The 12,172-nt window shown below is 44.4% G+C and overlaps 4 protein-coding genes across 4 annotated transcripts; 2 read left to right on the top strand and 2 right to left on the bottom strand.

Moving 5' to 3' along the window:
* The first annotated feature begins 4 nt into the window (after positions 1–4).
* Positions 5–980, top strand: LOC108654866 (ATP synthase subunit s, mitochondrial). Its single transcript, XM_030382060.2, has one exon. The coding sequence runs from the start codon at positions 192–194 to the stop codon at positions 894–896; it is 705 nt and encodes a 234-aa protein (XP_030237920.1). The 5' UTR covers positions 5–191; the 3' UTR covers positions 897–980.
* A 373-nt stretch (positions 981–1,353) lies between these two features.
* On the bottom strand, positions 1,354–6,224 carry Oseg6 (intraflagellar transport protein Oseg6). The gene is made up of 9 exons (XM_018106151.2): positions 5,889–6,224; positions 5,114–5,836; positions 4,437–5,052; positions 3,799–4,378; positions 3,451–3,733; positions 3,218–3,398; positions 2,082–3,165; positions 1,654–2,023; positions 1,354–1,585 (listed from the first exon to the last, which is right to left on the bottom strand). The coding sequence occupies exons 1-9, from the start codon at positions 6,056–6,058 to the stop codon at positions 1,480–1,482; spliced, it is 4,113 nt and encodes a 1,370-aa protein (XP_017961640.1). The 5' UTR covers positions 6,059–6,224; the 3' UTR covers positions 1,354–1,479.
* A 532-nt stretch (positions 6,225–6,756) lies between these two features.
* On the top strand, positions 6,757–8,985 carry Rep (Rab escort protein). The gene is made up of 3 exons (XM_018106153.3): positions 6,757–6,945; positions 7,023–8,120; positions 8,185–8,985. The coding sequence occupies exons 1-3, from the start codon at positions 6,897–6,899 to the stop codon at positions 8,589–8,591; spliced, it is 1,554 nt and encodes a 517-aa protein (XP_017961642.1). The 5' UTR covers positions 6,757–6,896; the 3' UTR covers positions 8,592–8,985.
* A 196-nt stretch (positions 8,986–9,181) lies between these two features.
* Positions 9,182–12,031, bottom strand: hpo (serine/threonine-protein kinase hippo). Its single transcript, XM_018106152.3, has 2 exons — positions 10,361–12,031; positions 9,182–10,283 (listed from the first exon to the last, which is right to left on the bottom strand). Exons 1-2 carry the CDS (start codon positions 11,634–11,636, stop codon positions 9,535–9,537), a joined length of 2,025 nt encoding a protein of 674 aa, XP_017961641.1. The 5' UTR covers positions 11,637–12,031; the 3' UTR covers positions 9,182–9,534.
* Between the last annotated feature and the right edge of the window lie 141 nt (positions 12,032–12,172).

Below are 12,172 nucleotides of genomic sequence, written 5' to 3'. Positions count from 1 at the left end.
TTTTTGGCTCAATCAAATAATAAAAATGGCTAATTTTCTTATAAAAACAGGGACCATTAAATCCATTGAAGCAAAGAAACAATTTTAAGTTTGTTTTGCACGAGGGCTGCATAACGTACAGGGCTGTATTGCGTGGTTAGCTGAAAACACCTGTTTAACGGCAGAGGCGAATCAAAGACAGGGCTGTGCTAATGAAAACATCTGTTGTGTTTATGACAATGTCTGTTTTGCACACGATTACAAAATCTCTTCCGAAACGTTTATCAATAGCACAAGCGACTGGCAATGGCTTTCAACCAAATTATTGCTGTAGTGTTACCACATCACATACAAAACCTATAACTCCGATATCAATACCAATAGTACGCGGGATATGGGGCTATGTGGCTGTGGCCTTCAACCAGGTGGATAAGGATCGTTTGTCACGGGTGGGTCCCAATCGCCTTTGCGCCGAATGGATATTAAAAAATGGTGGAGGTGTTCGTTTCACTGAAAATCCAACAAAACTGTGGAAGGATTACAATCATCTGCCGGCGGAGAATGTACCGTTTCGTATTAAAGTTGTGGACGCCACCAATTCATCGATCATGAAAATTGGCTTGCACCATTTCGAAGGCTGCAAAAACATAGACACCGTTATATTTCACAAATGCAAGCATTTGGAAAACGACGGACTGGAGGGATTGGCATACATCAGCCAGTCGCTAACTCACCTACAGGTATCCGGATGTTATAATATCAGGGACTCCGGCTTGGCCATCATAAGCCAACTGCAAAATCTGAAGCAGTTGCTTATCTTCGATATGCCCTTCGTCAAGAATATAGATGAAGTGGCCAGAAGCCTGAAAAAAAGTCTGCCTGACTGTGACATACAGGCCACAAAGCGTGGAATATAATTTAAAAAGCACTGCGCTCTAAGCGAATAGATCGTATTGAAATTGTTGTTAATTTTTCTAGAAATAAAAGAGTTGAGCTGAGCACTTCAAAGGCCTTCTGAATACTAGAGTCAACACAGAAGCATTACGATACAATGAATTTGGGTGCTTGTGAAACTGTAAGTACTTTGGTTGCTATTAAATTAGAAAGCAAGTGCTTTTGAGTAAACTGGTTTCTTATGTTTGACCTGCCTACTAGATTTACAACTGGAGTTCAAGTATTTTCCTTAGCCAGCGAGTACTGTATTCTGCGAAACGACTCTGCCTTAAACGACTATATATCTCAGTAATATCTGTGATCCTGTCATGGAAAAGCTTTATCCTAGATTTAAATCGAATATGTATGTAAGCATAATTGATATGTAAGTAAAGTATCGAAGGATCTTTATAAATTCAATAACTAAATTAAAAATCCATGTTGTGTTTTGTATCCTGGTGTAATTGGTGCTATGCAGCATTGTTATAAAATGCCCTAAATAACTTATCAAATATTATTTGGTGTTCCGTGCAGTCTATCTGTATTAAGTACTAAATGATGTATAGTCTAGGTGGCAGCCAGTATATAAGGACGTATATCCTCCACATCCAAGAGCTGCTCAGGAGCCACACGCTCGCCACACATGGGACAGTCTCCAGTTTCTGACAGAATACTATGAGCAAATATAAGGTATATATTATATTTATAATATATATATTAATATATATAAGGTAGACTCACTTCTCCATCTCTCCGCGAAAACATAGAAAATCGCATTGCGGACAGGATGTCATTTGAGTTTTGATGATGTGCTGACCCGTTGCAATGCAAATGGGAAGCGTAGTCTTGCAACTGTAGCAGGTGACCTCCATGTTGGGCAGATTGGCATCGCAGATGGGACATTCCATTGTCTCGTCGTCGATCTCATCGCGTAGCTGTTTGATACCCTTCGGTGCTTTACGGACAATTGATTCGATCTTCTTAATATAACGTCCGTCCAGTTGATTGCGATAATCAGGACGCATGAGCATCGAGGCATAGGTAAAAGCGGATTTCTTTAGGCCAGCGCGATGGCATTCGATGACAGTCGAAGTGAGTATGGGCACAATATCTGCGGGTGATCAAGAATTAATATATATACCATACTAACATTTATATATCCAGTTTACGTTCTGGAAATTGTGAGATGCAGGCAGCCACTTGGACGAGCAGCTTGGCAGCCAGCAGATGATTGCCCAGCTTGACATGGATGCGCACGAGCGTATAGCGATGCAGCAATATCAAATTGTGCCGCATTTCAGCAGTCACCGAGAGATTATTGCGACGCAGCTCTTGATACATGGAGTAAAGTAAGTCTCTTGCAGATTTATAATTGCCCGAAATCTGCTCCTGATTGGCTATAATAACGGCTGTCTTAGCCGCATCTTTGAAGTGCTTCCGCGCCATATACAAGCGGAACAGATACCGGGGATCCTTGGGCACACCATCGAGTTCGCCCAGCAGGAATTCAATTAGCTGCGTGGCCAGCTGTTCATTATTGGAGGTGGCCACGCAATCAATGGCCAGCGATAGCGCCTGCGATTCCTCATTACTAAAAGCAGAGGCCTTGAGAAGGAATCGGAGGGCCTTGGTAAATTCTCTGGCCAGAAAATAATATTTGCCTGCTAGCAGCGTATATTTCTCGCTCTCGAAATAATGTGCCAATGCCAGATAATCGGCCGATTTGGCATTCTCATAGCGCTCCAGAAGCTCGCCATGGCGCCGCAACTTATTATGACGCTGAGCCAGAGCAAAGGCCTCCTCCACACAGCCGCAAATGACGAGGAACTGTAGAGCCTGCTCGATATCGTTGATTTTCTGATAGAACTTCGCCAGCATCTTGGCGGCATCCATTGAGCGTGATTCGAGGACTATTTCGGAGGCAGCATGCGGATCACAAAGATGATCTAGATAGATTCTAACGCATGCATCCAAATCCCCAGCAATGCGATAGCTGTTTATGGCTTGCTCGAACTGTCCGTCCGCTTCCTTGGCCTTGGCATAGGCCGCATGTAATTTGCTGCTCTTCACATGGCCCAATATATTGTTTGCCTTGTGCCACATCTTCAGAGAGATATAATGCCCGCAAGCCTCGTCGTAGTAGCCGCCACGTTCATAAAGTCCGGCCGCCTCTGTGAGGTGACCCACAGTGGCCAGCAGCTCGGCGCAGTCGAAGAGAAGCTGCTTGTCCTGCAGCTCCACAGCATATTGAATCTGGATGGAGTAATATTATAAACACTGTAGGAAACAATCTAAAGTTCCTTACGCCACGCCGAAAATCGCCCGCACGTATGGAGGTGCGTGCAATGCCCATTTTGCAGAGACGCACATGCTCCTCATATTCCGGTGTGCTGTGCAGCAAAGTGGGCGGCTCTGAGTCCTCGTTATTAATCAAATCCTCCTTGTAACCTTTCTCGTAATGATACAGAGCATCCGCATAGTTGCCACTAAAAGAAAAACTCTTCAAAAATGCATCTTTATGAGTTGTTATCGTCTTACGTAAATTCCAATTGTTGAGCGTACTCTCGCGCTATGAAAGGCACCTCATTCGGTTCGTATTTGTGCGCCAAGAGCAGCGCCTGATCCCATTGCAGCAAATCTCTGCTTAGATCCAGAGCAGCGCGTGTATACGATCCTTTCAGCAAGTACTCCTTGGCTTGATCGTACTGACCCAGCAGCATGCAACAGCAGCCGCACAACATGTGCAAATCCTCGACATAGACCAATTCGTCCAGCGCATTGACTAAAGCAGCATCGCCCAATTGACGATAGGCACGCAGAGCTGTCCATATGGAGAAAAATGTTGTTTAGATTGAAATAAATATTAAATTATAATTCATAGCTAACCAATTTCCGGCTCTAGATCGGCGATGGCATGCTCGCCAAACTGTCGCCAGGCGCTGTCCAATTGCATCTGCTCGCACAGCTTGTAGGCCTCGTCATATTTCTTGAGCTTCAGCAGCAGCAGCAGATTATCCGTTTGACTATTTGTGGGGTTGATGACATGTGTGCTCAAGCACTGCGTTGCATACTGCCCGCCATCGATGTGCAAAGCCATCTCACCCGCACAGACCAGCAGGGGCACCTGGCCAGGATTTAGCTTCGATTCACCCAATTTCTGACAGTATCTGCCACGCACGGAGTGACGCGTGAAGACATGCGTATAAACCAGGCGAGAGTCGTAGCTAATGAAAATATTCGATTGAGTCAAGTCCCACAGGCAACCCAAGCACTGTTTGGGCAGCTCCGCAATGAGCAGAGCCTCCTGATCCAAAGCCGGCAAATAGACAAAGCCCTGGCCATGTTCATCAATAAAAATTGTTTTGGTGCCCTCGACGTCTGTGTAAAGCTGCCGTATGCCATTGCTATGGCGATAGATAGTGCACGTATCCCACTTCTCCAGCGAGTAAAACACCAGATGGCCAATCTGAAAGGGCAAAGACCATAAATAGCAAATAGCAAAAAGTATTTTCCCTATTACACACATCCGTTGCAAAGATGAGCAGCTCCTGACTAAGAGCAAAGCATGTGATGACTGCATCGCTGGGCAGAGAGGAGGGCAGTGCACTGGGAAAGCATGCCTGCAGCTTATCCTTGCAGTTGGGATTATCCGCAGCGATTGCTTGCAGTATCAACTGTGGTGGGCACAGGGCAGCGCAGTAATCCGCATTTAATTTCATTGCCACAATATCGCTTGGCAGATCGCGTTCGCTGAGTGGACGCGGCTCATCGCCCAAAGTCTTGCCCAGATCATAGAACCAGACATGTTTGTCCAGGCCAGCAGCAAAAGTATACGGGCCAATGGCCAGAAATGAAGGCTCCGTCTCCAAGGGCAGGCGAAAAGGCAACGTTTTAGATTTATCTGGAGCATAGACATAAATAGAAACTTCCGCCAGGCTGCTCAACATGACCAGACGTGGAGCCGATACGGCAAACATGTGCGGTAACTTGGTTACATAGGTGTACACAGTGCCTCCACTGGTAGTGACTGCCAGGAGCTGTCCATCTGGTGACCAATCAATCATTTGCACGCTTGCATGATCCGGCACTGTGATAATTCGTTCCGTTTCCTGCAGATTTGTTATAGAGTGGATCTTGATACTGTGTGGATGAAGAAGAGAGGGTGAGAGATACTTCAATGAATAAATGTGGATCAACTAACTTGTCATCGCCGCAGGAGGCAACGATATCCAGAGATGGACAGTAGGCCAGGCCGGTGAGCGTATCCTTGTGGTTTCGCACTTGCCACAGCTCCTGGCCGACGTCCTTGGGATGCGTCGAAATAGCCACAACATGGCCATTGGAAAATCCTAACAGAATGTAGCCATCGCCAAACCATTTGTGCTGCAACAGCGAACCATAGCGACTCTGGAAGCCGAGTTCTGTTGGATTCTCCGGCTCCGGTAGATAGTACAGAAACAGCGTACGTTTGCCAATGATCATGCTAATGGCATTGTCGCCTGCTATGCGCTCATCATTCGCCATCTCTGCAAAGTACATATCGGAGGGGGCATCGCGCAGTTGAACAATGCGCACCGTATCACCATCTTCGCTGCTCAGTGAGAAGCTTTTGTCGTCGGAGCCGAGAGCAAGCAGATTCTGTGCTGACCATGCGCCGCAGGTAATTCGCTTGTTGTGCTTGCCAATCACCGGAGTTCGCTTCCCACTGCGATGATTATAGATGGCCACATTGCCACGTCCAGTGCCTACAGCCAAAATCTGCTGCTGCTTAGACCACAAGATGCAGGTGAGCGGATCACGCAGTCCAGATTCCACAGTCAGCTTTTGTTGGGTCGCATAATCCCAAAGAGTGATATTCGGCGAGCTGCTGGTAATGATCCCCAATAGATCTCCCTCGCAGTCCCAAGCAAAGCCAGAGCATAGACTAAAATTGGCAATTTACAATAAATATATTGATAGGCATATATCAATGTTACCCGGCTAATATGAGGCGCTGCACCAGCTGGCCTTGGCGATTGTATAGAGCTACGGAGCCATCGGTGCCTGTTGTGGCCAGCAAAGCGCCGGCACTCTTCTGCCAAATGAAGTAGACGTCGCCAATGCCGTGCGGCTCATCATATTTGTATAATATCTTCTCAAACGACATTTTCAAATATTAAACTCCTATAGCAGCATGGTTTTTCCGGAATTTATTGCATTTTTGCTGCATTTTGCAGAGCTTGAAACTTTTTTCAGTTTTCTGTTTACGCTTTTTACCGTTGCTATGACAGCAACAAGTAGTTTTCAAACGATACTACTCATTTCATATACATGTGACCATGATCCAATAAATAAGTGATAAAGAAAATAAATAAAATATTTAAATTTGTCGAAGCTTAAATTTGTATACAGCTGAATCCTTTTTGATATATGAATATTTTTATTTTTAACTGTTTGATGTAGCTTCTTTTATGATTTGTATAATAAAAAATGTATGATGATGACTTAAGCTTTCTTCTTTGTTTATATGTTTTTGCCGTTACCATCAGTGTTGATAGCTTAGCCTATTTCAAGCTAGATCTAGCCTCTTTGAAAGCGGCTAGCCTAGCCTATTTATAATCCTCTGCTGTCCATATATGTGTACATAAGCTATTTAACAATCAATAAAATTAAGCCTTATAAAGCATATTTATTCTTGAGCAATCTAGAATGCTTGCTACAGCAGATTATGTTTGTCCACAGTCAAACTCATTTCGGAGCTGAACAACTGGCAGCTCTGGTTATAACAAGTATTTTTAACGATACTCTTTACGGCAGGCAGTATTTTGCTACAAAGCAAAAATACTGCCATTCTCTTCTTTTGTCATCAGCATACTAATCCTATAGTAGAGAACAGCTGTATGGAATAACGAATGTTTAAAATCACTGTAAAATTTGTTATTTAAAATAATAAATATTTAAAGCGACTACATTCTTAAAGTAAATCCCAAACGTTAAATATAACCATGTCGGATGATCTTCCGGAGGAATTCGATTTGATAGTAATAGGCACAGGTAAAGGGCGTTATTTGTTATTGTCTTGTTTTTTCTACGACTTCAATTTGATGAGTCATGAATGTTTTTTTTTTTAGGCTTCGCGGAGTCCTGCATCGCCGCCGCTGCCAGTCGCATAGGTAAAACTGTCCTGCACATTGATTCCAATGACTACTATGGCGACGTTTGGAGCTCGTTTAGCTTGGAGGCATTTAATAAATTATTGGAGCAGCCCAGCAGCAGCGTGCGCAATGGAAGTTACACCTGGCATAATGCGACTGAGCAGCATGAACAGGAGCAGGGGCAGGATCAGCAGGCAACGATTTGGACACGTGAATCTCTGCTAGAGAAGTCTCGTCGTTTTAGCCTGGATCTAAGTCCACGTGTTGCCTATTGTGCTGGCTCCTTGGTGCAACTGCTTATCAAGTCGAATATCTGTCGCTATGCAGAATTCCGTTCCTTGGATCACGTTTGCATGCTGTTCAACAAAGAACTCGTCTCGGTGCCCTGCTCTCGCAGCGATGTCTTTAATACCAAAACTCTGACTATGGTCGAGAAACGACTCCTGATGAAGTTTCTGACCGCTTGCAATGATTACGGCGAAGATAAATGCAACGAGGATTCGCTAGCGTTTCGCGGACGCACCTTCCTGGAGTATTTGCAGGCTCAGCGCGTGACGGAGAAGATCTCCAACTGTGTGATGCAAGCGATTGCCATGTGCGATGCCAGCACCAGCTTCGAGACGGGCATGGAGCGTACCCAGCGTTTCCTTGGCAGCCTCGGTCGCTATGGCAATACACCCTTTCTGTTTCCCATGTACGGCTGTGGCGAATTACCGCAATGCTTCTGCCGTCTGTGCGCTGTTTATGGCGGCATCTATTGCCTAAAGCGCAGCGTGGAGGATATCAATTGGACGGAAAGCGAGCTGCTTGTCAGCAGCGCAGGGAAAACATTGCGCGCAAAGCATTTAGTTTCTGCTCCCTCTCAACTGCCAGCCACATTGGCCACACACTTCGGAGACTCCGAACCGCGTTTATCGAGAGGCTTGTTCATCACCTCCAAGCCCCTGGGCAGCGAAGAGCTAAATAAGGGAGGTGGAGGCGTCAATTTCTTGCGCTTGCTGACGACTAATGGAGAGCGGGAGGCTTGCCTGATACAACTCTCACACTATTCGGGCGCATGTCCAGAGGGTTTATGTAGGTGTCGCAGTTACTCTTCAGGCAAACTCTTATTAATTTGAAACCCTCTTACATTTTGTAGATATACTCCACTTAACGACGCCCGCAATTAGCGCCAATCCAGCTGGAGATTTGGCTGACTTTGTGGGGCAGCTTTTTGAGCCGAACGCCAGCCAGATCCTTTACAGTGCCTACTTTACTATAGCCGCTCCAGCAGCCGAGAGTATTGCAAACGCTGCCACGCCCATTTACTGCACAGCTGGACCCGTCTATGAGCAGGATTATGATGCGGCCATAGAGAATGCGCGTCACATCTTCAGCCAGCTTTATGCGAATGAAGATTTTCTGCCGCGAGCACCCGATCCAGAGGAGATTGTTGTCGATGGCGAGGATCCGAGTGCGCTGAATGAGCACAGCCTACCGGAGGATTTGCGTGCACAGCTGCAGGACTTGGAGCAGGCAGCACAGCAAATGGATATAACGGAATAACAGGGCAACGAGAAGAATGAAAACTTTATTATTTATTTATTCATCACTTTATTGAGAAAACAGAAAAAAAAACTGAGAATAATTCTATGTACATGCTAAACTATCAGTTATATATATAATATATATATCTTGGACAATTGAAATTCGCAGCAGGTTTTCTATTTCCTTTAGGTTTTAGTTTAAAATCAAATATGTGCTTGCATATAAATTTATATATTTATATGTATACGTATGTATATTTGTGTAAATTATTTAATAGGTAAACACTAGTTACTATATATATTTTATACTTTATATGTATGTATGTGAGTGTGTATGTGTGTGATTTCTATATATATATATCTATATATCTCTTCCAAAAATATGCATTATAAAAATTGTATCCGTTTTCTTACTATTTGTTTTATTGCTTGACAGTTGCTTGTTAAAACTTTTTGTGATGCACTAAAATTGTGTGTGTGTCTTAAATTAAGAGAAAAAATAACACAATGTGTTAATTTGTTTAAATAATAGTATAAAGTTTAGTTAACAAAGGTTGAACGCACCAATTTAGTCTTATGTTTTGAAATGAGCAGCATTTTGAGAAGGGGTTTCTTTTTGATTTCAGGGCAGTACTAAAAGAAACATTAAAAATTAATATAATATGCCACAATTCGATTATGAAACGATACAAAGTGCATTTTACAATATGTTTCGAGTGTGATTTGTTTTCTTTCATCTTGTCTATATATTAATAAATATATATATAGTATATATAGATATATCTGCTTCTCAGTGCATTTTACAATAAAGCTTTTACGTTCTCGTTTCACTTACAATATCAGCTGCTGCTCAAAATGAGTTTGCTATTCCTTTTGCTGTTAAGCATATACATACATATATAGATATATATACATACGAATATATACATGTATATATGTATGCTTAAATTGTTTTCTCTTTTTTATATCTTAATTAGATTATTGTTGATATTCTGCTGGCGTTTGCGCTTCGCATTCATTGCATCCACAATGGGCTGTCGTTTGGCATTATATTTTTTATTCAGCTGCTCGATTTCCAGCTCCATCTCGTGATCAATATTGCTCAGTCGCTGATTTAGATCGTCGAAGGTGAGAAATTTGAGAAACTCAAACTCTCCTTCTACATAGGCATGTGATTGTGTGTGCAAATGCTGATGCTGATATGCGGGCGGCGGCGCAGCAGGAGCAACTGCTGCTGCAGCTGCCGCTCCGCCTTGCTGCTGCTGCTGCGAGTTGCGCAGCAAGTTCTGTTGATTGTTGAGCGCAATCAGTTGCTCGGTCATTAGGGGATAGGCCATGAGCAATTGCTGCTGCTGCTGTTGTTGTTGCTGTTGCTGCTGATGCTGTTGCAGGCCATATTGATTGATTGCTGAGATTTGCTGGAATTGCATTTCCATGTTGTGCTCCCAATTGTTGGCATCATGCGCACCACTAGCCAAGTGCTCCTGTGGCTGCTGCTGTTGTTGCTGCTGATGCTGCTGCTGTTGCTGCTGCTGCAGCTGTTGCTCCACGGCAGCGGGCGAGTATTCCGTCGTTGCTTTCTCATCGGGACCCGCATTCTTCCGCTCAAAGTGATCGAGGAACTGTGGACGATAGCGATAGCGCGGCTTCTGATCATCATTACGCTTGGCCGTGCTCGAGTCATCCGAATCCGAATTAATGACCATTGTGCCTGCCGGAAGGAGACAAGATGTTACAAAGATTAGTTGACTACTATTTAAGTAGCTATCCATTTCCTTTCTCACTTACCCAAATTGGACTCCAGTTCGACCATGGTGCCGCTGTCCACTGTGGCCACATCGGCACTGCCACCAGTGCCACCAGCACCACCGGCTGCTGTCGCTGCCGTCTTGGCTGCGGCCTTGGCCATGCCCGCCTTTATGCCGCCGGGACCCAGTGTGGCATCGTCCACATCTTCGCGATGTGCTATCATGGTCGCATCCGAGGCAGAGTTCTCCTGGTATTCATTGAATTTCTCAGGCACCAAAGTGCCGGGATCTACAAATGTCTTCACTGTGCCCGAATTGTATTCGTTCTCCTCCTCGTGCAGCATTAGGCCACCCTCTTGGGTGGCCAAACTCTTGGCCTGGCTCATGGCACCGCCAGCTGCGCGATGGGCGCGCTGTTGCTCTCTAATGGCGCACGTCTCCTCCAGCATGGGCTTCAGTATGCTGCGATGCTTGGCATTGCGTATGAACTCATGCTCTAGCAGTTCAGTGGCCGTTGCTCGCTCATCCGGATTCTTGACCAGGCACTTGCTAACGAAATCAATGAACTCTGTGCTCCAACGATCAGGCTCCCGGAACGACGGTGGCGGTTTCTGTGGTATCATAAATATAGCACGCATCGGATGTATTTCTCCATATGGAGGCTTGCCCTCAGCCATTTCCAGCGCTGTGATACCCAGCGACCAAATGTCCGCCACACAATCATAGCCGATCTCCTCAATCACTTCCGGAGCCATCCAGAAGGGCGTTCCAATAACTGTATTTCTTTTGGCCATCGTATCCGTTAGTTGACCAGCGACACCAAAGTCCGCCAGTTTGGCATAGCCCTCGGTATTTAGCAATATATTAGCTGCCTTGATGTCCCGATGGATTTTGCGACGTAGATGCAAATAAACCAGGCCCTTTAGTGTATCCGATAATATAGTCGCAATTTCCTCCTCCGTCAGAGTTTTCTTGCGCAAACGCATAATATCCGAGACGCTGCCGGCGCCACAATATTCCATACAGATCCACAGATCATATTGCTTGAAATAGGAGCCATAGTAGCGTACCACATAGGGTGAATCACACTGTTGCATAATCGAGATCTCCTTGATTATCTCGTGCAGATCAGACTCAACCGGCACCAATTTGATGGCCACTATTGAGCTACTCTCCTTGTGCAGCGCTTTATATACCGAACCGTAGCTGCCCTCGCCCAGTTTGTACATGATGTCAAACACTTTCTCTGGCGGCTGCAGCAGAGATTCCTCTGACAATTTCTTTAATTCACCATTGCCATTTGTATTGGAAGACATGTTGCTGGCTGTTGTTGTCGTTGTTCTACGTCTGCATATGCGTTAGCTGTGCTAGTGCCAGTGGCTCTGCTTTTTACTTCAATTCGTACGTATTTGCGGTATATTGGTTTTAAAACAACACAATATCTACGCCACGATAATTGCCAATTTAATGCAAGGTTTTTTTTTGCACCCACATTTGTTCTTTATTCGTTCACCAGTAGAGCTGGTGCAGCAAAGTTGCTGGTCACTGGTATTTTTTAGTGACTAGTCATGGAATATACGCTTTTGGTATTAAACTATCCTTTTAAAAATACTTTTTTTTCTTTGTTTTATCACTGTTTTTTGGACAGTGGTTTTATATAAACAATATGTAAGTACTAATGGTAACGATTGGCAATATATTCATTAATTGGCATAGATGTAATCTATTGGTGTAGTTAGCTTTACGACTGAAAAAGGTATAGAAAATTTGAATATTGTGTAATTAGTATTTCCACTGGTTCGTGGTATTTCTCTGTACGTTTTAATGCAATATCAATTATCGTTATCGATTC

This window comes from Drosophila navojoa, chromosome 5 (genome assembly GCF_054131105.1).
Source record: "Drosophila navojoa isolate 15081-1374.11 chromosome 5, UAZ_NAV_1.0, whole genome shotgun sequence".
In the NCBI taxonomy this organism is placed as follows: Eukaryota; Metazoa; Arthropoda; class Insecta; order Diptera; family Drosophilidae; genus Drosophila; species Drosophila navojoa.
Note: the sequence above shows the minus strand (reverse complement) of the source record. Positions and strands in the feature narration are given on the sequence as shown.